We start from the raw sequence: 25,603 nt of genomic DNA, 5'->3' as shown, positions 1-25,603 counted from the left end.
CAAACTCCCGGTGTAAGCATTTATAATTTAATCTAATATCACCCTTCATTAACAGATGATGGGCTCCCTGATGGTCACAGTTTCACATTTAACTAAAAAACAGGTTGACAGGTGCATTCATATTCACACAGTCACAATTAAAATGATGGAGACTACTTATATTTTATTCTGAGATTATTATAAATCTGTGTATAAATAAATGATGACAGAATGTCTGTAAAAGTGTTCATGTTAAATACACAAAATGGGTTTCAGTATTTGTTTCAAACATAAACTTCTGGAAATTAATTGACTCACCTATGCACCCCGATAGCAACTTAATGAATGATGAAATGAATTGATGTCTGTCAGCTGGTTCAGGTGCAGCAGGAGGGGAGGAGTCAGGGAAACTCAGGCTGTTGAAGAAAACCTGCCAGCAAGCAGGGGTCCGTTCTTCGTACCTCGCTTACTACATCCAAGATCAAATGACACATCCAAGATCAAATCATCGCGCTAACTTTGAGCTCGCTATTCCGGTTCTCCAAACACACCTGTTGTTGACGATTAGTACAGCTGGATGAAGTAATGTGAGATCACTGGGTGTCGTAAAAGGAGCTACGCATCGATAGTAGAAACATTGATCGGCAACCCTCTGATTGGTTGGCGAAAATGTCGAAGGAGCGCGCTCGGTATTTTTCGGCAGCAGAGCAAGAACTCTTGAGTGAGGGATTTCAGGAGTTTCAGAGTTTAATTAAAACGCAAGGGAACACTGCAAAGGCTGCAAAAGCAAGGAGAGAGGGCTGGCAGAAAGTTGCTGACAAATTAAACTCGTAAGTAATGTAATAATAATAATAATGGAGTGGATTTATATAGCGCTTTTCAAGGCACCTAAAGCGCTTTACAATGCCACTATTCATTCACTCTCACATTCACACACTGGTGGAGGCAGCTACGGTTGTAGCCACAGCTGCCCTGGGGCAGACTGACAGAAGCGAGGCTGCCATATCGCGCCATCGGCCCCTCTGGCCAACACCAGTAGGCTGTAGGGTAAATTTATTATATTACACTATATTATATTATATCATATTATACTATATTACATTATATCCTCTTTCACATTAGAGCCACGACAGGACCCACTAGAACATGGGAACAAGTAAAAGTGAAATATAAGAATATTCTACAGAATGGTAATATTTATCACTTATATTGCTTTTAGTCTCTTGAAAAGAGACCCTGAAATAATCTGTTTGTTTGTTCATAACAGCAACCAAGAAAAGGGCAGAGCAAAAAAAGACAGGTGGTGGTCCTGCACCCCCTCGTCAACAAGTTGGTTAAGTGAATAATACCCTCACGGGAAAATCGATATCTCTCTATGAGCACACTGTTGCGCTGAGCTAAAGGATCCTGTCTGTCCCGCAATATACGCTGAATTCTGAGGACTCTCCTTATCAATCTCGCACCTTCTGCAATGGGTGGCTCGCGTAAACGGACAGGACATGGCTGCGACAGACTTCCCAAATCCACCTTCGCTTTTATAGCCGTGGTCTCTCATCTTGATTACACGAAGTAATTTACTATTACTACTCTATAATATGAATTACATCTGAAATAATCAAATACATGAAATATAATGATTAATAGTACATTTCCCTTTTTTTAGGAAATGACCTGTATGTATCTGTATGGAATCAATAAATGGATCAAATACTGCATTATCTTTAGTTGCATTGATAATATTTATTTGTGGTAAAACAGTGGTAAAATGTCGCTGTTGCTTTTGTATAAATGAAGCGGACATACCTGAGTGGCCGCGATCTAATCCTGTTTACATAAAGTAAGCCTGCTCCCGAGCAGGTTTACGCTTACGGATCTGTTGCCATGACAGCAAGTCCCGGATGAGCTTCGGAGAACCGAATGATCCAAGATCACGCGAAATCGTCAACAATCAAATCCAGCTAACTTACTTAGCGAGGTACGAAGAACGGACCCCAGGGGCCCGTTCTTCGTTCTTTCGCGTGATCTTGGATCATTCGGTTCTCCGAAGCTCATCCGGGACTTGCTGTCATAGCAACAGATCCGTAAGCGTAAACCTGCTCGGGAGCAGGCTTACTTTATGTAAACAGGATTAGATCGCGGCCACGCAGGTATGTCTGCTTCATTTATACGAAAGCAACAGCGATATTCCACCACTGTTTCACCATAAATAAAAAACATCAATGTAACTAAAGATAATGCAGCACCTGATCCTTTTATTGATTTCACACAGATACATACAGGTCATTCCCTAAAAAAGGGAAATGTACTATTAACATTCTATTACATGTATGTGATTATTACAGATGTAATTCATATTTCAGAGTAGTAATTGCAAATTACTCCATGTAATCAAGATGAGAGACCACGGCTATAAAAGCGAAGGTGGATTTGGGAAGTCTGTCGCAGCCATGTCCTGTCCGTATACGCGAGCCACCCATTGCGGAAGGTGCAAGATTGATAAGGAGAGTTTTCAGAATTCAGCGTATATTGCGGGATAGACAGGATCCTTTAGCTCAGCGCGACAGTGTGCTCATAGAGAGATATCGATTTTCCCGTGAGGGTATTATTCACTTAACCAACTTGTTGACGAGGGGGTGCAGGACCACCACCTGTCTTTTTTTGCTCTGCCCTTTTCTTGGTTGCTGTTATAAACAAACAAACAGATTATTTCAGGGTCTCTTTCCAAGAGACGAAAAGCAATATAAGTGATAAATATTACCATTCTGTAGAATATTCTTATATTTCACTTTTACTTGTTCCCATGTTCTAGTGGGTCCTGTTGTGGCTCTAATCTGAAAGGGGATATAATATAACATATTATAATGTAATATAATATTGGATAATATAGTGTAATATAATAAATCTACCCTACCGCCTACTGGTGTTGGCCAGAGGGGCCGATGGCGCGATATGGCAGCCTGGCTTCTGTCAGTCTGCCCCAGGGCAGCTGTGGCTACAACCGTAGCTGCCTCCACCAGTGTGTGAATGTGAGAGTGACTGAATAGTGCTATTGTAAAGCGCTTTGGGTGCCTTGAAAAGCGCTATATAAATCCACTCCATTATTATTATTGTTATTATTAAATTACTTACGAGTTTAATTTGTCAGTAACTTTCTGCCAGCCCTCTCTCCTTGCTTTTGCAGCCTTGCGTTCTGATTAAACTCTGAAACTCCTGAAATCCCTCACTCAAGAGTTCTTGCTCTGCTGCCGAAAAATACCGAGCGCGCTCCTTCGACATTTTCGCCGACCAATCAGAGGGTTGCCGATCAATGTTTCTACTATCGATGCGTAGCTCCTTTTACGACACCCAGTGATCTCACATTACTTCATCCAGCTGTACTAATCGTCAACAACAGGTGTGTTCGGAGAACCGGAATAGCGAGCTCACGGTTAGCGCGATGATTTGGTCTTGGATGTGTCATTTGATCTTGGATGTAGTAAGCGACGTACGAAGAACGGGCCCCAGGTGTGTGTTACCCTGGTAACTGATTCAGGATTGAAGTTGATGCTCTTTCTGGAACAGAAAACCAGAGTGTCCCTCATCTCAGGGTTAACAAACTCAGAGTTGATAGCCAAACCTACTTCTTGGAATACCCACATGGTCACCTAAAACTTGGATGGTGTACATATCAATAAAAGAAGGAAAACTGTTGCATAAGCGAAAACCTGGAGCGATCCCTTATGTGTCAGGACTCGGAACAGTTAAGATACAGTTTCTCTAAACACAGCGTCTCTGTGTCTTTTAAACCCCAAAACATGCTGCGCCAAAAATTGGTGCACCCCAAGGATCGGGTCTCCCAACACAGAGTAATATAGTGTACGCTGTGAAGTGCCAGGAGGATTGCCATGATTTATACATCGGGGAAACCAAACAACCTCTGGCGAAGCGCAGCAGATAAAAGCTAACTCATCAAGTCAGGACTACGCAGTCTATACACACCTTCAGGCCAGTGGACGCTCTCTCAATGACTAGGATGTGGTGGTGGGAGGAACGTTGGTTTGGGCGGGCAGTCAAGGAGGCCATTTATATGAATGTATGGTGTCTTCACAATATGTATCTCTGCAGGGATGCTTCTTTTGGGAATTGTACCTTCAACCTGACTGTGTTGGACTGCTTGCAGGGCATCAGGAAGGTGAGGTCAATGTGCCATCTGCTGAGTACTTGAATTTAAAATCTTAGTTTATTGGATTAATGACATTTTTTTTCCCACAGTAGATGTTCCACACTACCTTTTTTCTGTGGGCATTATTACATTTTCTGTTTCTTTTAGTGTCTATAGTACAGTTTACACACGTTACATTTACATAGATCAAATTACTCTTGTAATGTACTGAGTTCTACATTTTTAACATTTTTGTTATATCTTTTATATCTTTATATTTTATTGCTCTGCTAGACCATTACTGCAGCCATCTTGCAGCTTTGTTGCCGATCTTTCTGCCCTCAGTTTTGTTCAGTTGTTTACAGAGTCAATCATTCTGTGTTTCAGGCTCTGCAGCATGGCTTCTTCAACTTCGAAACCTTTGATGTAGACGAGTACGAACACTATGAGGTATGAATACTCGCATCATTAGTTGCCAGCTGCTGCCAGTGTTTACTTCATCAAGTCAGTCTTTAAAATTCAGTTAGAAGGGAAAGGTTTAGAAAGACAAAAAACCAATCTGAGCCTGGTTGACAGTCATATAACTTTAGACATCAAAGCAAAACACGAAGAGAGTCACTCCAACTGAGTTCTGTCTACATTTGTAATGAATTAAGATTTGTTTTAAAGAAAGTCAGCACAAAATTAATACAAAATTCAGCGTGTTTGTTTTGCAGACTAAAAGGATGTTTACTATTCTCACATTATGTAGACAAAAGCACCCCTTGCAGAATGGAAAGAATCTTACTATAATGCGCAAAATCATGAGTTGAGCAAGCAAGCTTGGCACACAGGTACATCTTAGACCCCTGTCGCTTCTTATCTATATCAAATATTGATGGAAATACACATAAATATACAGGAAGTTCCCCTTGTTTACATAAACAGCATCTACCACTCGTATTTGTAATTTTCTTAATTTGATTAAGTACAGCTCTCAGGGCATTATTAGTTAAAATTTAACTGACAAATATTCAGGATTTTCATCATCATTTCTTGCGTAGAACTGCAAGCATTCATTCATGATCTAAATAATTGATAGTCTTGTAATTAGCTTTGTTAATCTGATGTGTGTGCTTGCTTTTACTCTTAATGGAATTTTGACTACATCTTCTAAAGGTTTTTTGTTGTTGTTGTTTTTTGTTGGTAGCGCGTGGAGAATGGAGATCTGAACTGGATTGTACCAGGAAAGTTTTTGGCCTTCAGTGGTCCTCATCCTAAAACTAAAGTTGAGAACGGTGAGTGAACGTGTTCAGACTGCAGCCTGTCTTTTCTGCAATAGCAAGGGAGTCGGGTGTGTGTTGTTTTAGCATATATTATCATTTTCTTGTCTGTTATCAATTTTGTCGGTTGTGGAAATGGGGGGTGGAGTGGGTTTAGGGTTAGAACACCTCCAGTTACATCATCAGAAGGTCAGATACCATTACCTCAGCTGGGGTATACCAGGGATGAGCATTTAATTTACACGAATTATGAGGTCCGGGGCAATAAGTTAAACTCAGTCTGCTCAGTATTCATTTTGTGTCGTTATAAACTTTTACTGGTAAGAGTAGACGTTAGTTAGGCATTGGAAAATGTGAAATGTTTTTGCCCCCTGGTAGTGTCTCCCATGGCAAATTGAATGATTCAAAAACCCCTAAGAGCAGAAGATCCAGGGAACAGTTTACTTTGCCTGGGATAGGCTTACTAGGGCCCCCGCCCTCAAGCCAGGCCCAGGGAGGGTGCCTGAGGGTAAGCTACTGGTGGCTGGTCCATAGTCTGTAGGGCCCGGTCGGGCACAACCCGAAAAGGGACATGGGCCCACATACCTGTAGGCCCACCACCCGCAGAAGGCGACGTAAGCGTCCGTTGCATTGTGTGCTGTGTGGTTCCCGCTTGCAAACAGTCAGGTTCTTGTATTTTGTCTGCACATTGGGCCTCATAGTGATTGAAACACAGCTCTCTGTTCTCCACAAACTAAGCGCTTGGCTATGTTGCTGCCGATGACAGAAAATAAATACTTAAAATTCCATATTTTAGTAAAAACTAGAGATGGCACAATACCACTTTTTTATGTCCGATACCGATATCATAAATTTGGATATCTGCCGATACCGATATGAATCCGATATAGTGTTTTTTTTAATCAATAAAAATGTTTTTTTAATATCTTGCTGCATTTTGTATAAGTTCATACTCAAGTTTAAATAAACAACAACACTAAAGCTATTCTGTTATACCTGTATGTAAAAAAAAAATACACTGCACCCAAAATATTTCATAGTTCAGCAAAACTGATCAATCTAATAAACTTAAACCTACACCATCATCCCTATTCTGGTATTTTAAAGAGTACTTAGCAGAAATATTAAGCAATCTAACTAATAGGGTTGCAAACACCCAGCAAAATGATGCTTAATTGACGTAATCAACTTTAATCTGACGCAGTGTGAAAAAAAAAATGCACAGAAATAAATTATTTTTCAAGAATAATTAAATAGATTCAACATCTTTCTTCAACAGATTTGCAGACTGCACAGATGGTATCTTCCCAAAGGGAAAAATACTATCCGGTTGTTCAGTGATGACGCGACGAATCCTACTTCCGGGTCTAAAGTAGTCTGCGTTTAATATGGCTTTTGTGTTGTTAACATGTTTAATGTTATGTATTTTCTTCTATTTGATCTCAAAAAGCTCCTAAAACAGTCAGTGATCACTGTTGACCTCCCTCGGCTTTTATTACCACTAATCATTTATTTAAGCTCAGTTTTTAAAACCTTAGGATGAAACTACAGCCCAGCCCATGCAGCAGTATATGAATGACTAACCTCATATGTGGATGGATCTCAGTTGTTCTCCTGGCTGAAGTTTGGTCCTTTTACAGCATCCTGCCATGCGATTACATTTGTTCCTGACCACCGACAACACTCACGTTAACTTTTATCGAGTGGGAAAAAAAGTTAGCTTGTTTATATTAAGCTAACATAGCTGTGTCGCTAGCGGTCACGTAGCACATCATTATATACCAGCTAGCCCAACTTCAGTAACCCTACAAACGTCACTGCTGTTTAGTTTTCTGTCTTCATTTATGCTGGAAGTGATAACAGAGCTGTACGTTTTAATTTGTTTCCAAAACCCCGCAGTCAGGACATGCTATATTGTATTTAGATAGAAGCTAGCGAGCTAACTCCCTGCTAACTTCTAACTCCGTTAAATGTCATAAATTCCGTTTTCATGGCTGCCTGGATGTTAAACTCAATTGTTACACCTGGTAGAGCAGAACGCTGATCATTTTATTAAAGATGAAAGACTTTAGACAGTTTTTCAACTCTCAGTAATGCCATAGTGATCGTTTGATATATGGACCTGCAGCGGAGTTTAGACCCAGACACGGCTAGTGACATCAGACTGAACAATCGGATAGCTTACTAGGGTATATTAGACTTAACAGTTACTATATACAGTAATGGACTTCCATACATTTTACATCAGATTAAAACTTTGGGTGTAAGATTCAGATAATTATTTATTAAAAGCTAGACATTTTAAATGAGAATAAGAAAGAAAAGTATGTCTTTGTGCCCCCTTTTCCCTGTTAATGCCCTATCGGCCCCCCTGGCTAAACTTTGCTAGATCCGCCCCTGCACAGTTACCAGCCGTCAGCTGCGTAGAAAAGGATCCTGGTGTAGAAAGTAATATTAAATCAATTCTAACAGCAGCTTATCAAGCTTAAACGTGCTGCTGTTGTCCAGCCGCTGGTTTCCTCTTTCTGGCGCGAAGTGGGGCAAAAACAAAGAAGAGAGATGGACTTTTGACAGAAAAGCAGATCAGCTGATCATTAAGCAGTTTCATGATTGAAGTAGCAGCCGGAGAGGGAGGGAGAGAGAGGCAGTCGCTCCATATATCGGTTGTTAAGCTTAACGTGGGAATGCTTTACAAACATTCAGAGATGAACTTAAGCATTTGCTTTACTTCTCTCGGGGATAACTTCCTCGGAGATGAAATGCTGGTTTGGTAGCTATGCTACAAATACACACAGCCGCTCTATCACGTGATGCATACTGCTCCGACGTGCTATGGTTATGAGCCGAGTTACGCCGTGTCGCAAGTTTTTTGAGGTGCTTTTTTTGATATTTAATGGATCGGATTCCATTTTTTTATTTCTCTCCGATATCCGATCCAGTAATTTACGTCAGTATCGGACCGATACCGATACGTAATATCGGATCGGTCCATCTCTAGTAAAAACCCTACAATCATCTTCATGCATCCATTAGTAAATTAAAAAAACAGTAGTCTTCTATATAGTTGTGTTGTGATTTGCCACAGACTGCATGCAAACTGCATGAATGTATACTTATGTACTTTAAATCTTAATTTACCATTGACCTCATGTGGGCCAGTCAGCAACAACCAAGGGACTAGATGTGGCCAATGGGCCATACAATGCTCAGTTTGCCCTATTGGCTGGCTCAGCAATGCTCCTGTCAGGAGGAACTAGGGAATCCTATATAATAGGGTGACATGGTGTCAGATGACATTCAAAAATCTGGTCTTGCTACTCACAGATGTCCACAGTTGAGTGCACAATGCAGTCACTGGGAACTTTGTTATGCTGCAGTTATATACTAGTTCACAAGAAGTAGCAACACTGTCCTGTAGCTAGTGCTTGTATTGAGTGTGTTGAGTAGCAGATGCTACTACCACAATGCCGGATTTACACAGCTTACTATCCCCGTCTCTGGGTGCCAGGAGACTAGTGTTAAATGGTTGTAGCATAGGTCTGAAGTATGGCGGGGTCACATACTCCTCTCCTGCAAAAGCATCAGTGAAGTGTTGAAGGGGTTTCTGAACTGGCTTCTAAGTATCCTGGCATGTAGGTACAACAGGCCTGGTTTTCATGTTGACAGAGTGGGCTTTAGATGGGGTCTTTCCTATTCCAGGACCCTCTCTCAAGCATTAGCAGTCTTCATTCCCAGTGAGTGGCTGTCATGGTGATGAGCTGGTGGTGAACTGGTAGACATGGCATAGAAATGGCCTAGGCGGTATTGGCGTTGTCGTGTTGTGTCATGTTATGTAACACATAAAATAATAACCAAAAAAAAAAGTAAATCTTTCATTTTTATGTAAAAAGGCATATCAAAGACAAATTAACATCCACCTGCGTTTAGTAGAGATATATAAGTTTACTGTGTTGCATAATGTGTAAACTACAAATGCCTTTAGCTTGTAAATATTGGTGAAATCACCAGCAAATGAGGGAAATTGATGTTTCATTGTTGTTTTTTTGTTTTTTAATAGATCTTTTCAGTCTCTAATAATTATATATGTAAACTACATCCCTGTCTCTACTCAGCTGGGGCTCTCATTCACTCTTACAATCTTCAGTCTAACACACATGCACACACTCCAGTAGGGTTAAGTTTATGTTACGGAGTTTCACTTTTACAAGTTGTAAGCTGTGTACATCTAAACACTTCAAATAGATAAACTGTTGTTCATTAGCCATATTAACTCTTTAAATCTATACAACTTTTACTTTTTCATATTTTTTTTCTCATTTCAGACTAGTTGATTTAGTTTTGCACTCACCAATAGCCAGATGAAATCTGTAATTTTCTGTAAACTTCTAGCCTGCTTGTGCCACTGTGGGATCTTCCCACGTTATCAACTGCCCTGTGCTGTTCCCTGTTTGAAGCCCGGGGACAGATTTGGTCAAAAGGCTGTCTTAAAGAGAGATTGCTGATTGTTAATTGCTTTCATTCAATTCAGTTCAATTCAGTTCAATTAAATTGTATTTATACAGCGCCATATCACAACAACAGTTGCCTCGTGGTGCTTTATATTGTAAGGTAGACCCTACAATAATACATACTTAGTCTTAGTCTTGGTTAAGCGTGTAGCGGAGATCCATGCTCTCCCTCAGCCCTTCCCACTATGGTTTTCCATTTGGTACCTAGTTCATGAATCTATCTGAAAATGTGAAATTATACACTGTATGCCACTGGTTGGCTAGTCACTCGATGATCATAAGAATGACTCCTTCATGAAAATCCAAACTGCAAATTTTGAAACTCAGCAGCAAGGGAAATGGCCAAACCGAACAGCGTGGTCCCAGAGCCTGAAAAAAAAAAAAAAAGCAGGCGTACAATCGCCTCGACATCCGCCCTTGTTGTTGTTTTTGTGTCACATACAAATGATGCCACAACTTTTAAATGCATCGCTATAACGGTCCACATGTTGAGGTGGTATTCAATTTTAATGCAAAACAACGGAAACAGTAGAGTTGAGTCAAGTTGAAGGATGTCATTTACAAAAACATTTAGGAATATTTATGTTTAGTGCTAATAAAGTAAGAAAAAAGTTGGTAAATGATTATTTTCCTGGGATGAGTTGGGCTATTAATTCATATTTTGGGAGGAACTGAATTACATATCTATTCAAAACTGCCCGACACAGAAGTTGATCAGTTAAAATTTCCTGCAAGGGGAATATTCATTAAAATCTTGGGTAGATTGTTTGTCACCCAGTGATATTAAAGTGCTTATGCAAACAGGCCACCACAGCAGATTGGGGATCTGGCGTAAAAGTCTGCTGAGCTTTTTCATGCAACCCCAAGGAGTATTGTCTTTAATGGTCTCATGTTAGTGCAATAGTTTATGCACTCACCTATTTGGATCCGGGTTAGGTTGTACCTTTCTAGGTAAAGGAAGCAATAGAGCAGCAAACTTTTTTAATTTGTTTGTTTTGTTGCAATACAGACTGTTTTTTCGTCACCTCTGTTCTCCTTAGGAAATGAGAAAAGAGGCAAATACACCAGGATCAAATAAGCAGAAACAATATATAGTGTGTTCTGAGTCAAATGACAATGATGTGGCATCACAGCTTAACCAGGTGTGATTACATTGACCAAAGTCAGGCCAATCTAGTCTCCCAATGAAACAAAAGCATTAAAGGATGTAAGTGACATCTATTGTCATTCTGCCTACTGCAGGTTACCCTCTGCATGCTCCTGAGGCTTACTTCCCATACTTCAGAAAACACAATGTGACTACTATCATCCGTCTTAACAAGAAGATCTACGACGGCAAACGCTTCACTGATGCAGGCTTCAGCCACTACGACCTTTTCTTCCCAGATGGCACCACACCCAACGACATCATCGCACGGCGCTTTCTGCACATCTGTGAGAATACAGATGGTGCTGTGGCCGTCCACTGCAAGGGTATGTCCTGTCCTCTATCTGGTTCTGATGGTGTAGATGTTAATTAATATTATTAATAATTCAGTGTCCAACCTAAACCCCCCCTGGTCAGTGGCTCACAGTTTTACTGGCTCATGGCTTTTTATTAACTTGTTTAAAACAACAACAACAACGACAACAAAAAACCTTTAACACAGTATTTTATATTATTTCACTTTCAATCTGAAAAAGTATTATTAATACCTTGAAATAAATATGATGTAATACACCCCATGCCCCCCTTTAGACTTACCCCTGTTTGCTGCAGGTAAGGCTATATGTAATATAGGATAGCTGGCATCAGCCTTGAGCAGGCAGGATGAATAGTTGCAGCCCTAATATTTACATTTTGGAGCAAGTGAGGGGATTTTTCCAAATCCCTAGACCCTTCAGGCAGGCTTTAGAAGTTTAACGGAAGTGACCAGTCTATTGTCATTTAGCATGTGGTACTTATCTGCAGTTGGTGCAGTGAGTTAGTGGTGTTCATCCACAGAGTTTGTGATAGAAACAAACAAGAAGGCTGTTTGAAGTCTACTTTAATACTTCTCTGCTGACTCACTGGTTCACTTCTTTGTCTTTCTGTCAGCTGGTCTGGGCAGGACGGGAACTCTAATTGGCTGTTACCTGATGAAACATTACCGCTTCACAGCAGGTGAGGCCATCGCATGGATACGGATCTGCAGACCGGGCTCTGTGATTGGACCCCAGCAGAACTTCTTAGAGGAGTAGGTCTCTCATTATTTGTTTGATTGTATCTCTGCCTTTCATTTTTGTGAGTGTTTTCATCTTTCAGAAAGAACAACAAACAAATTCTTAAGATGTAAAGATAAACAGTATTCAGTTGTATGATGCATCAAACTAACTTGCTTCCAAAATTTACTCATATTTTGTCCACAAACATCTATAGTTTTGGTAAGTTTACATATACTCACTGTGGGCATTAATGCTACTGAAATTCTGGGCTTTTAATTGTTTTTTTTTGTAGCTGCTCTTTTTGCAGGGTGGAATGATTATATAGTCATACATCGTATTTAAAACAAACAAAAAAAAAAGATTGGGGGCACAGGTTTTAACCATCTAGCTGTTGAGTTCGGCTGAAGCTGAATAATTTTGAGGTAGTTGTTGTTCTTCTTCCTCTTCATTATATCCTCTTTATGCAGTGCACCAGTACCACTGGCAGGAAAACAGCCCCAGAGCATGATGCATGAGCAGCACCATGCTTGACAGTTGGTAGAGTGTTCTTTGAAACACTCACCTTTACTCCTCCAAACATATCTCCTGTCATTTTGGCTAAACAGCTCAGGCATTTTCTCATCTGACCATAAAACATTTCTCTAGAAGGCATTTGGCTTGTCCATGTGCGCAGCTGCAAATTGCAGTCAAGCTTAAATGTGTTCATTTTGAAGTGAGTGCCCCGGTCGGCGCCCTCCAAGTCCATCCTGAAGCAATACTCACTTCACTGTGGATAGGGACACTGTGTTTAACTTGGTGTTCCACCAGTTTCCTGTCATCTGAGGGTGAGAGCTTGGCTCGTTGTCCAGACCTTGGCAAAGTGTCGGCCAATCCAAATAAGTTGTACTTTTGTACAATTCTTGGAAGTAATGCTCTTGGGAAGTATGGTTCTTTAGAAAGTGGTCCGGAAAAATATCTTCCCAACTTGTGTAAATCTACAATTCTCCTTCTCAGGTGATCCTGTCCTTGTGATATTTCTTGGTAGTAGCAGGACCTGGTGATCTTGTTCATGTTTCACAAAGATGAAATTAGAATTGAATATCACTCCCAGGTTACTGACAGCTGATTTTGCATAAACTGATAAAGGAAAAATGAAGGACTTGATGCTTGGATGCAGTTTATCTAAATGAGTTTTTTTTTTTTAATTGCACACATCCATTCCCTAATATAAGATAAGACAGTTTCAGCAGTGTCACCACTTACAATGTCATTTTACCATAATAAGCACAGCCTCAGTGCTGTGAACCTGAATGTTTTTTTTTTCAGTTGCATGATGCAACTATAAAAGGTAACTTTGAGATGGGTCAGTAATTGTTGTGGTCAGAGGGATCAAGACCATATTTTTTGATGATGGTTGTACCGAGGCTGTCTTTAAGTATTCTGTGACACTGCCAGTGGAGAGAGAACTGTTAATTATTGAAAGTAACCAAAGGCCTGTGACATCTAAAACTTCCTAAAGAAATTTTGGAGGAGCCTCTATGTATTATTTTGATTCTGTGTGCATTAAAGAAAATCCAAAATAAATTCAAACTTGTGCACCAAAATTATAATACAGTAGTAATACAGTCATAAAAGATGTCTGTATTATTCCACCATCCAAAAATACCTTGCCATCCATGCATGTGATTTGTGAAAGTAAAGCTCTGACCACCACTGTATCTACTACATAAGTGCAGTGTAAAAAAAAGAAATAAACAAAAAAACTTAACTATCGTTTGGTGTAATGCCAGTTTGTACCACAAGATGGTGCAACAAGTTAATGTCACATTCATTCTGCCCTGTCTACATGAATGATCATGGGTTACGGGTATTCTAGTAAATGTGAGAAGCACATGAAAGTAAATGGAAGGTGTGATACTCATGACCACCAGCACTGACTCCCAGAAAGAAACCAAAAGAAGTGAAACAGAAAATATTGTGATAGTAATATCATTGTTTTTTCAAGAAACCTTCTGATAGGGCAGTCGACTTTTAAATTTAGTTTTTAGAAGATTTAACTGGTGACTTCTATATATTCAGTTTTATGTTTTGGTGACTGTTGAAAATAAAGTTAATTTTATAGTGCCTCAAAATAGCCTCATCTTGTATTCATCCTGCATCTGAAACAGTGCAGAAACTACTTTAATGTGTGACCATCCAGTTTTGCTCTTAAAACCTGTAATCAGATTACCAAGTTACTGCAGGCTAGTATAGAGCAGCTCAGTTTGTTTTGTCATTAAACTATGTTTCTGTGAACACATGTTTGAACGTGGTGAAGATTTCAATCAGCACATAGTGGTTTGAGTCTGAGCTTTGCAGCTACTCAACAAACAGCTGAAATTTTTAACTGCTTAAGTTTTTTAATTGGTGATCTATCACTTCAAAAACAATGTTTTATCCAGTGTGACAAATTAATGTTTTGATAGTAGTTTGCAGTTCAGGGTCCTGTTGTCTGTAAGTTAGTTAAAACAAGGCTCAGTTTGTCCTAGTTATATTGATCCTGTTTATTTGGTTCTTCAATCCAATAAGCCTTCAAACCCACAAGAGATTTAAGATTAACCAAATAGGTTTAAGGTTTTGTTGCTATATTAATCAGTCAAACAATAGCTTCAAAGAGCAAAAAAATCCAGGGTCTGGCTGACAACAACTTGATCCGACAAAAACATTAATCCAAATAAGTTTTTTATTTGCATGAGACAAAATTTAAGCAACTGTGAAGCAGGATCTTTAAAGAAAACCAGTTGTAGCATTAACAGTGATGTGTGTTTGCATTAACAGGAAGCAGGCAGCGCTGTGGTCACTCGGAGACAATCAGCATTCCCAAAAAGCCAAGCAGGAGGAGAGGGCTATGCCTCATCTCATCACCAGTATGGAGGAGCTCACATTAAACCCTACACACATCAACACAAACCCTAACGGCAACTTGTCCAGATCGCAGAGCTCCGACCAACTACATGAGGTAGGACACACACACAGAACAGGCACATTGAAGAAGCTTTGTGTATGTGACCTGAAATTGTCCTTACCCTCAAACTTCAGCATTCATAATCATAATCAAAACACATTATGTGATCTTTATCAAAAAAAAGTCTTGTTTCTTCTTTGTGTTTCTTATCACATTACAATATTTCAAAGAAGTGAATTTTCTGTGAGGTAATTCAACAAACTCCCAAAATATTGCACAATTAAACATTGAAAGCTGACCCGCTTTTATTTAAGTGTATTGAGCTTTAAAGATTGAACTGGTGTTTAGTTTTTGCATGACTATTTAGTCTTAGGCTTTTCTTGGTGATAGGATTAAGTTGGAAACAGGAGCTTTGTCTTTGACTAATGATCGGTCAGGATCAGCTATTTGTTGATGGTTCACTTTTAATCACAGGTATTAGGCACTCATTGATATTCTTTACTTGCCGTTAGTTTTTCTTTTACATCATTATGATTATTCTGTCATTATTATTGTTAATAGCATCATTTATTTATTTATTGTGAGTTTATTCTTATTGTGAAGTGCAACATGTCAGCTGTCATACGGTATTTTTGTTTTATGTTTCAGGGTGACCAAACAGACGGTGGGCTGGGCCTGACTCAGGGAGACAAACTGAGAGCCTTAAAGAGCCGACGCTTCCCCCGTCCAGCCACTACTAGTGCCCTGAGGTACTAAAAGCTAACCAAATCAGTACCACCCATTACAGCTGAAACTTTTCAGTGGGAAAAATGTGATCTCTTCAAACTCAGCTGACTGCACATTTCCCCAACTTATAAGCGGTACATTTGCATAATGGTTGAAACTAGCAACACTGACTAACTAATGGGCTGTGAGGTCAGTCTGATGACATGATTTTAAGTCACGAGGAAGGAGGAGAAAGAGAGAGGACTGCTCACTTGTTGTTATTCATGAGAAATATTTTTAGTTCAGTGCCAAGCAATTTTTCAGGATTGGGAGTCCTTCCTGCAATCAGAACACACACTTAGGGCCGTCCGAAAAAAGCCTGCCGTGCAGCGATGATATTTTTGTGAGAGGGTCCCCAAAAGTTGATTCTGTTCATCTAGACGTAGCGTTTTCAGTGGGAGAAACGTTTCGTCACTCATCCAAGTGACTCAGCTGACTGAGGGTTTCCCCAAGCTTATAAACAGTACATTTGCATAATGACTGAGACTAGCACCACTGAGGGAACAATGGGCTGGGAGGTCAGTTCCTTGATCATATGCAAATTCTCAGTAGCATGGGAAGAAGAGCCTTCAGTTGCTCTGCTCCCAGGCAGATTATAACCTTGAAATTGGTTCAAGTGTGCATATTGAATGTGCACTTATTGTTTATTTTGTCTTGTTTTTAAGTGTTCTTCGTGCTGTCTTTCTTCTGTTATGTTTTTTACTCTTATTGTGAAGTGTCCTTGGGTGTCTTGTAAGGTGCTTTTAAATAAAATGTATTATTATAATTATGTGTAGACACAACCCTGGTTCAGCCTTTGAGTTAGGTGTGTTAATTTACGCTTAAACGATTCATAGTTCATCTTTTTCTAGAGCTTGTGACAACTACAACCACTTTGGGCGATATGAAGCAGGAGTGGCCAAAATAAACTTTCTCAGCTTTCACACAAGCAATTGAAGTGACTACCAGTGAAAGCAAAGGATATTGTTGACTGAGATATGAGGGGGTGGTAAATTTATTAAAGGGTTAACTAGTTAACCAAAGTCTGGAATTTCCACTGGCAATCAAGCATCACCTTAAGGCTGTGTGCACATTGCTTTATATGTGGACAGAACATCAGAGCTCCTGGGATCCTAATGCAGTTCCTGAGATATTAAATTGGTTTCACTTAAAGGAATAAGCTACAAGAGACTGTTGCACTGCAGTAACTCACAGGCTCTTTTCGGGTGGCCCTAAGTGTGCGTGTTCTGATTGGAGGAAGCGCTCCGAATCCCGAAAAACTGCTTGGCACTGAACTAAAAGGATTTCTTATAAACCAGGACAAGTGAACCCTCCTCTATCTTTCTCCTCCTTCTTCTTCCCCTGCTCCCCCTGCTGAAAGGTGGCAGGCTGATTTTTCAGGCACTGGCATGTAGTCTGTCTTGTCTTAAGTTTTGTTCGGAGCCTGCATTGACAAAGATGTCATTTTTCAGAGTGGAGGAGATAAATGTGCACAGTAGATCAGCCTCACAGCCACTCAGGTACAATTCCTCACAGCCAAACATATTACAGATTTCCTCAGAGCACACGAGAACATAGGAATCGTGACTTTTGATCACCGTCTCTGTGTCCAGACTGTCAATGGGCGCCACTTCCCCACTCAAGTCCACCAATTACCCGACATCCTCCAATTCTGCTGCAGCCAAGAGGATCGGGAAGAGTCCATCATCAACAATGTCAAACATCAGGAGGTCAGTGATCCCAAAGACCTCCTTTATCACACCCATCTCACCTACATCACATCACCTCCTTTATAACCTACTGCTTTTCATCTTAACTCACTACTCGCCTCCTTTCTTGCTCTGTAGTACTAACACACTACCTGTAGTACCTGTCAGAAGTACTAGTGGCTGTAGCTGAAGTGGTAGAGCAGGTCACCTACTAATTGGAGAGTTAGTGGTTCAGTCCCATCTGCTCCAGTCTGCATGCAAGATACTAACCCATGCAACACCAGATTTCTTTAAGGCACTTGATCAACAACTCTTAGGGTTGTCTGATGCAGTGAAGTATGAATGTGTGTGAATGTTAGATAGAAAGTGTGTGTGAATGGGTGATTGAGGGAAGTTGCGAAAAGAGTGCCCTGAGTAGAAATGCGCTATACAAGAACAAGTCCATTTACCATTTAGTAAAAGTACTTGGCTGATTTTCAACTTGTGTTTTAACAATGGCTGATTGAACCTGATCTGTTTCAGGTTTAAACTGGATTTAAATGGATTTAAGCAAAAGTAACAGGAATCCGGTTTAAACCAGTGTAGTCACCTTTACACTGACTTGAATTCAGATGGAGCAGACGTGTTGCATTATATTAGCTGTATTGTTTGTTGTAATAATTTGTTTGTGTGTTGTTTGCCTGCTGACTTTAGCTCAAATCTGAGCTCTCGATTGGCCAGCTCTCTCAGTGATCTGTACGCTGCTGACACCGAGAAGGACAGGAAGACTCTGTACTCCTCTCTTCCTCCCCCGTCCTCGTCTTCTATCTCTCTAAGCTCCCCGTCATCATCTTTTACTCCACCATCTGTCTCTCGCTATGGTAATGGACCTCGCAGCATACAGCATGAAGTCAACAACAACATCAGTCTATACAGCAGCCCTGCAGTGCCCCCTACAGGAAAAGGTCTGGTTCAACCAGGGCCTCAGGACTTCAGGCCCTACAGGGGCCCTGGGCCCTACAGTGCAACAAAGGGCCCCTCAGGACGCTACCTGAGCCGCTCCATACCTGTAAGTCCTCTGACACAGCAGCAGCTTGGCCCCTCCCTCTGTGCTGCTTGGCTTTCTGTTTTCATGTCACTAACACACTGGATGCGACAGCAGATTTCTTTAAGCCACTTGAGCAGCAACTCTCAGGGCTGCAAAATGAACAGACTTTGATTGGTGAACTTCAGCCATGACATAACCAGGTTAATGACCTGCTACACAAAATAGTTTTGGTCTTTACTGTTTTTACCCTGCATAACCCGCTAAACAGGGTGACTGATTTTTTTTTTTTTTTTTTTTAGATGAGTCGCTCAGTTCAATCTCGTAAGGCCCTGGTTTATTTGATTGACAGGTGTACAAATTACCTGTAGTCACAGAATAGCTCCTTTCCATAGTTTTTGTGGATTATTTAGTACTGACTACTCAGTATATCTGTGCATAGTGTATGCATGCTGGCTCAAGAAAGGGCCAAACAACTAAATCTGAGGATGAATGACATCACAGGGATACATACTTTTACATACAGTCTGCAGGTTTACAACAGCAAAATATGAAAACAGAGTTCAATCTTGTATCTGTGACTTCTGTTTTTTTTTTTTTTCTCTTTCTCCCCCCAAGTGTGTTAATAATGTACGGTAGTTGCTCTGGAACATTTTGACTCTCAGCCAGTAAAAACACAGCTTGTTTAATAGCTGATGTTTCCAGTGTGTTTCTGATCCATGACCTCTGCTGTTTTCCGTTTCCTTCTCTGGTGTTTCTGATCTGATCTGTGTTCTGACTGGACAGTAACGACAAGAACAAGGGATGAAATGATAAGGTGTCACCACTTCAAAATAGAACCCCATAAAAAGCAACACGGTATAGGATGAGCTGCTGAGACACAGAAGCCTCAAAGCCTGTAAATAACTCAGTAGTCTGTTAACAGATAAGTAATTGACAACCATTCTAACTAGAAAAATTTGCATTTCCTGCGAAAATGCTGTGTGGATGCCTTAACGCTGAAGATGTCTGCAGAAAAAAGCTGAAAAAGTTGAAAAAATAAGGTTGCCCTGAGCAGGATTCAAACCTGGCCCTCCTGGTCTAAGGGCAGCTATTTAGCTCACTGAGCTAAAGTCATTCTCACAAAGAAGAGGTGGAGAGATTGACAATTGTGCTGAAATGAGCAGAAGCTGCTGAGAATTGTGCTGATAAGAGGTGGAAAGGCTAAAAATGTTTCAGAAGAGGTGAATAAGCAGAATTTGGGCAGAAAAGAGGTGAAAACTCTGAAAATTTTGCTGAAAAGAGTTCAATCGGCAGAATTTCTTCTGAAAAGAGTTCAATCAGAAGAATTTTGCTGAAAAGAGTTTTTTTCTGAAAACAGCAGAAAAAACTGAAAATTTTGCTGAAAAGAGTTGAATGAGCAGAATTTGTGCTGAAAAGAATTCAATGAGCAGAATTCTGCTGAAAAGAGGTTTTTGCTGAAAACAGCTGAAAAAGCTGGTATTTGTGCTGAAAAGTGGTGAAAAAAACGAAAATTGTGTTGAAAAGGGGTGAAAAAGCTTAAATTTGTGTTGAAAAAAGTTAACAAAGTTTAACTGTTGACTGAAAGAAATGTTGCCATAAGCGGGATTTGAACCCAGGCCTCCCAGTCTGAGAACGGACGCTTATCTCACTGAGCTAAAACACAGCTCAGTCCAGCATGCAAAATCAGTGAGGCCATTGATAATGTGTTCCATTCATTTCAATGGTCAAAAGTCATATTTTAAAGTTTAAACATAGTATTTCTGCTAAAACTTAGTATTTATACTAGATAATATTTTTTTTCCTGCCAAATCATAGCATTTGTGCTGGAACATAGAATATTCTGCCAAATCCTACAATTTGTGCTAAAACATTATTTATGATTTAGAAGAAACACTGGGACTTGGTAGAAATACTATGATTTACATGAAATACTTTGACTTAGCAGAAGTACTACAATCTAGGAAAAAAGTACTACAGCATAGCAGAAATTCTATCATTGAGCAGAATTACTAGGATTTAGAAGAAATACTAAGATTTGGCACAAACACTGATGTGGCTCAAGAACCTTTATTGTGCAGTTATACTATGATTTGGAAGAAATACTATGCTTTGGCACAAATACTATGATTTGGAAGAAATACTATGTTTTAGCACAAATACTATGATTTGGCTCAAATACTATGATTTACCAGTAATACTATGTTTTGGAACAAATACTACACTTTGTCACAAATACTATAATTGAGTACAAGTACTATAAGTTTAAAGAAATACTATGATTTAGCAGAAATGCAGTGTTTTTGCAGAAACATTGTAATTTCGCTTAAATAGTATGAAATAGCAGTAATACTATGATTTGGCAGAAATACTACTTTTTAGCACAAATACTATTGTACAGAATGGTGTACATCAGTTTAATGCTGGGTGGTGCTGCAATAGTAACTATCCTCGGTCAGAAGGAGAGGCTGACATCCAGAGATTAGATTACCACAGGTGGAGTTTATTGCGGTCAGATGGATGGTACAGGGAGGTATGGCATACAGTAGGAGGATGTGGAGAGGTGATATGGTGTGGTTTCTATGATTAAGAACAGGGTATGCATTACAACATGCATACAGATTAAAGATTAAGAAAACTGGCAACAAATTCCTCCACTACAAATCAGTCTGATGCCACTTTTTACAGGGTTCACGTTTACTAAGGCACTACCCAAAAGGCGCCACAAGAGGGCACTCCAACACAAGAGATGACCTATTTACACTGATGCACTTAGTAAACAGCCCCTACTTAGCCACTACATAATACAGTGATATTACAGTATACAAATTCACACAAATACTATGATTTGGCAGAAATACTATGACTGAGTAGTAATACTATAACATAACAGATTTCCCAAAAAAAACTATTAAATTGCAGTAATTCTATGACTTGGCAGAGATATTGCATTTTAGCATAAATACTATAACAACGCAAAAATACTATGACTTAGTAGTAATACTATAACATAACAGTTTAATGTTCTTGCACAAACACCACAATATGGCAGAAATACTATGTTTTAGCACAAATACTGTGATTTGGTATAAATACTATGATTTGGCACACATACTATATTCCGCAGATACACTATAACATAACAGATATTCTACGACTTAGTAGTAATACTATAACATAACAGAATTATTAATTGGGCACAAATACCACGATTTGGCAAAAATACTATGATTGGGTACAAATACTATGATTTGGCAATAATACTGCATTTTAACACAACTACTGAGATTTGATTGAAATACTATGATTTAGAAGAAATACTATTACTCCATACAAATACGATGCTTTAGGACAAATACTATGTTTTTGTTCCAATACTATGATGAGCAACAAATACTATGATTTGGCACAAGTACTATCATTTAGTACAAATACTATGATTTGGCCGAAATACTATGCCTTAGTAGTAATACTATAAAATAACAGATATACTGTGATTTTGCAGAAATGCAATGTCTTTGCACATATACTATGATTTTGCTCAAATACTATGAAATTGCAGTAGTACTATGATTTTGAAGGAATATTATGATTTGGCAGAAATACTGTGATTTGGCAATAATACTGTGTTTTAACACAACTACTGAGATTTGATTGAAATACTATGATTTAGAAGAAATACTATTACTCCATACAAATACGATGCTTTGGCACAAATACTATATTTTGGTTCCAATACTATGATGTGCAACAAATACTATGATTTGGCACAAGTACTATGATTTAGTACAAATACTATGATTTGGCAGAAATACTCTGATTTGGCAGAAATACTATGCCTTAGTAGTAATACTATAACATAAGAGATATACTATGGTTTTGCAGACATACTATGTTTTTGCACAAATACCATGATTTGGCACAAATGCTGTGATTTAGCAGAAATACTATGAATGGGTACAAATACTATGATTTGGCAATAATACTGCGTTTTAACAACAACTACTGAGATTTGATTGAAATACTATGATTTAGAAGAAATACTATGACTCCATACAAATACGATGCTTTGGCACAAATACTATGTTTTGGTTCCAATACTATGATGTGCAACAAATACTATGATTTGGCACAAGTACTATGATTTAGTACAAATACTATGATTTGGCACAAGTACTAAGATGTAGTAGAAGTACTTTGCTTTAGCAGAAATACTATGATTGAGGAGTAATACTTAAACATAGGAGAAATACTGATACACAGACACACATACACATACACATACTATGATGAGCAACAAATACTATGATTTGGCACAAGTACTATGATATAGTACAAATACTATGATTTGGACGAAATACTATTCCTTAGTAGTAATACTATAACATAAGAGCTATACTATGGTTTTTCAGACATACTATGTTTTTGCACAAATACCATGATTTGGCACAAATGCTATGATTTAGCAGAAATACTATGATTGGGTTCAAATACTATGATTTGGCAATAATACTGCGTTTTAACAACAACTACTGAGATTTGATTGAAATACTATGATTTAGAAGAAATATTATGACTCCATACAAATACAATGCTTTGGAACAAATACTATGATTTGGCACAAGTACTATCATTCAGTACAAATACTATGATTCGGCAGAAGTACTATGTTTCAGTACAAATACTATGATTTGGCAGGAATACTCTGATTTAGCAGAAATACTGTGTTTTAACATAAATACTATCTTTTGGCAGAAATTCCTGCTAAAAAGGACTATTTCTGCTTTTTAGCAGAAATACTGTAATTTGGCATAAATACTATAATTTGGGATAAATACTATGATTTGGCACATATAATATATTCAGCACATATATTATAAAATAACAGAAATATTATGATTTGGCCCCAAAACCATGATTTTGCACAAATACCATGATTTTGCAAAAATACTATGATTTAGCAAAAATACTATGATTTAGCAGAAGTACTAAGATGTAGCAGAAGTACTTTGTTTTAGCAGAAATACTATGATTGAGGAGTAATACCTAAACATAGGAGAAATATTGATACACAGACACACATACACAGACAGTAAAGGGAACAGGAGCTGTTGAGAGTCTGGGCTTGGTATATGTAGGTCAGTTAAATTAGCTGCACCTGCTGTAGTCAGCCCTTACACACACAGACACAGAGAGAGGTGTGAGTTTTCTTCAGTGTATTTCTGACATTCAGGATCCCCCTCGAACAAATGGCCATAATTTCCTAACTGTAGAGGCTAGAATGGTCATTCAGACATTGTTTTGTTCAGAAGAGATGGGGGAATCTTCAGGTCTACATAATTCAGAGATAAAATATAAATTATTAAAGATATATGACTTGTTAATACACTGTAACTGAGTAGAGGCGAAGCAAAAACTGCCTTGACTTGCCCTCAAACAACGCTTTGTAACTCGAAATCTATTTGGAGTATCAATATCATTCTTTCACCATAAGAGACAGAAGGCTTTGGTGAACAGTCATGGAAATTTTCAGGTCTCTGTGGAAATCCAAAAAAAAGTTATGACGACCGAAAAAAGTGGTTCATTTCCAGGGTTTGAAATCTGAAGAAATCTGAGCGAAGGACAAATTTCCTACCCTCAAACAAGTCCAACTCATTTCAGAACGGTAATAGGTGAGAAAGAAATTCTTGAATTGTGAGCGTCAGGGGTGTCTGAAGATATTCGGGGACAAGCCTCATGTCTTAACTTTGCTTCGTTAAGGAGATATGACAATTCGAATATGCCTCTCATTACAGAAATCCAGCCGTGATTTTGAACAAACTCTCCATTGACTTTATATGGAGAGTTTTCCGACATTGTGTTGGTCTGAGGAGATTTGCCAAAATTCTATAAATCCCACAACAATGATAGTGACATTTTCTGAAAGCCAGCAAAAATACCTAGGTTTTGATGTATAATTCGTGGAAGTTGAGTGAAAATTGAGCAAGTAGCAAGAAGTTGTTTGGACATGAAGAGAAAATTCACACAGTTTCACTGTCCCCTCTGAGTTAATTGCATAGCAACCATAGCAACACATGTATTTTGTGAAAAATCACAAAGCTGCAACTGAAAACTTAAAGAGGCATTAAATGAAAACGGTAACAGATATGAAAAAGCTGAATCACACAGGAATAGCCCAATCATTTGAGAACGTTTTAAAGTTTGAATGGAGTTTCTAGGTGAAAGTATGAGGAAGTAGTTAAGTTTCAAAGACAAGAAAGTTTTAGCAGAATTGTGGAAGTTTCCCATTCATTTCAATGGGACAAATTAAAGGAAAAAAGTGTAATATTTTAAAAAGTATAATAGTAATAAACACCAAAAGTCATAGCCGGCATTAGCAGAAAGAGCAGAACAGTTTAGAGTTTGAACGGTGAAAATAGCACAAAAATTGTGGAAGTAGATCCACGGCGAAAAGTGTACGGAAACACCCGGAATAATAATAAAGAAGAAAGAGAAACAGGATCTCAATAGTGTGGATGCCTATTAAGGCATCCACACAATAAATATGTTTATATGCCTTATTGTGTTTTATGTTCTCCTAAAGATTTAATATTTTGTACATATTATTGACAAAGATTTACAATTATTAATACAATATGCAATATTTGCAGGTTGAAAAACACCTTGTCATTAGAACTCTTGTTTTGTTTGTTTGTAATTTTGGGGGTTTATAAGTGGGATGTTAATGATCCTCTCGTTACTTTTTAATATCATGATGAACCTGGTGAATCTCTGTTTTCTAAGATGTTGTTTAGTTAATGGAGGTATGAATCAGTGTATTTCTGTGGCGTTTCGCTCCTTATGTTTCTCTCAGTCATGTTAACGTCACTCACACTAACACAAAGCTGCTGCTGAGCTGAGGAACCTGCTCAGATCTCAATCCCTAAAAAGAGTTAACTTATTGTAACTAAAGTTTGAATATAACACATTTGAGAGGGGGTTGTAGGTGTTACTTGGATATGTTTGTGTGTGAACATGTAGTCGTCAGCGCTTGATGACAAATCCAAATTCAATGATCTAATTTTTTTCAGAGGTTTAACAACTGGATACAGCAGGTAAAATGATCATTGAATCATTGAACATGCCACCA

General features: G+C 38.8%; 1 protein-coding gene across 4 annotated transcripts in view; it reads left to right on the top strand.

Moving 5' to 3' along the window:
* The window catches only part of cdc14ab (cell division cycle 14Ab), a 38,519-nt gene that overhangs the window by 7,023 nt on the left and 5,893 nt on the right, over nucleotides 1-25,603 (top strand). Inside the window, exons 6-15 of one of the 4 annotated variants that reach the window (XM_014410284.3) lie at nucleotides 4,084-4,150; nucleotides 4,508-4,570; nucleotides 5,310-5,397; nucleotides 11,133-11,363; nucleotides 11,968-12,106; nucleotides 14,871-15,051; nucleotides 15,646-15,746; nucleotides 17,214-17,261; nucleotides 17,355-17,471; nucleotides 18,144-18,498. In XM_014410284.3, the coding sequence (XP_014265770.1) occupies nucleotides 4,084-4,150; nucleotides 4,508-4,570; nucleotides 5,310-5,397; nucleotides 11,133-11,363; nucleotides 11,968-12,106; nucleotides 14,871-15,051; nucleotides 15,646-15,746; nucleotides 17,214-17,261; nucleotides 17,355-17,471; nucleotides 18,144-18,498 (1,390 nt within the window). The remainder of the gene's footprint in view (nucleotides 1-4,083; nucleotides 4,151-4,507; nucleotides 4,571-5,309; nucleotides 5,398-11,132; nucleotides 11,364-11,967; nucleotides 12,107-14,870; nucleotides 15,052-15,645; nucleotides 15,747-17,213; nucleotides 17,262-17,354; nucleotides 17,472-18,143; nucleotides 18,499-25,603) is intronic. The other 3 variants (XM_024805670.2, XM_024805671.2, XM_076876217.1) reach the window with 3 other exon arrangements.

The sequence above is a fragment of the Maylandia zebra genome, linkage group LG17 (genome assembly GCF_041146795.1).
Source record: "Maylandia zebra isolate NMK-2024a linkage group LG17, Mzebra_GT3a, whole genome shotgun sequence".
Taxonomy (NCBI): domain Eukaryota; kingdom Metazoa; phylum Chordata; class Actinopteri; order Cichliformes; family Cichlidae; genus Maylandia; species Maylandia zebra.
The sequence above is the reverse complement of the archived record's forward strand: the minus strand, read 5'-3'. Positions and strand labels throughout refer to the sequence as shown.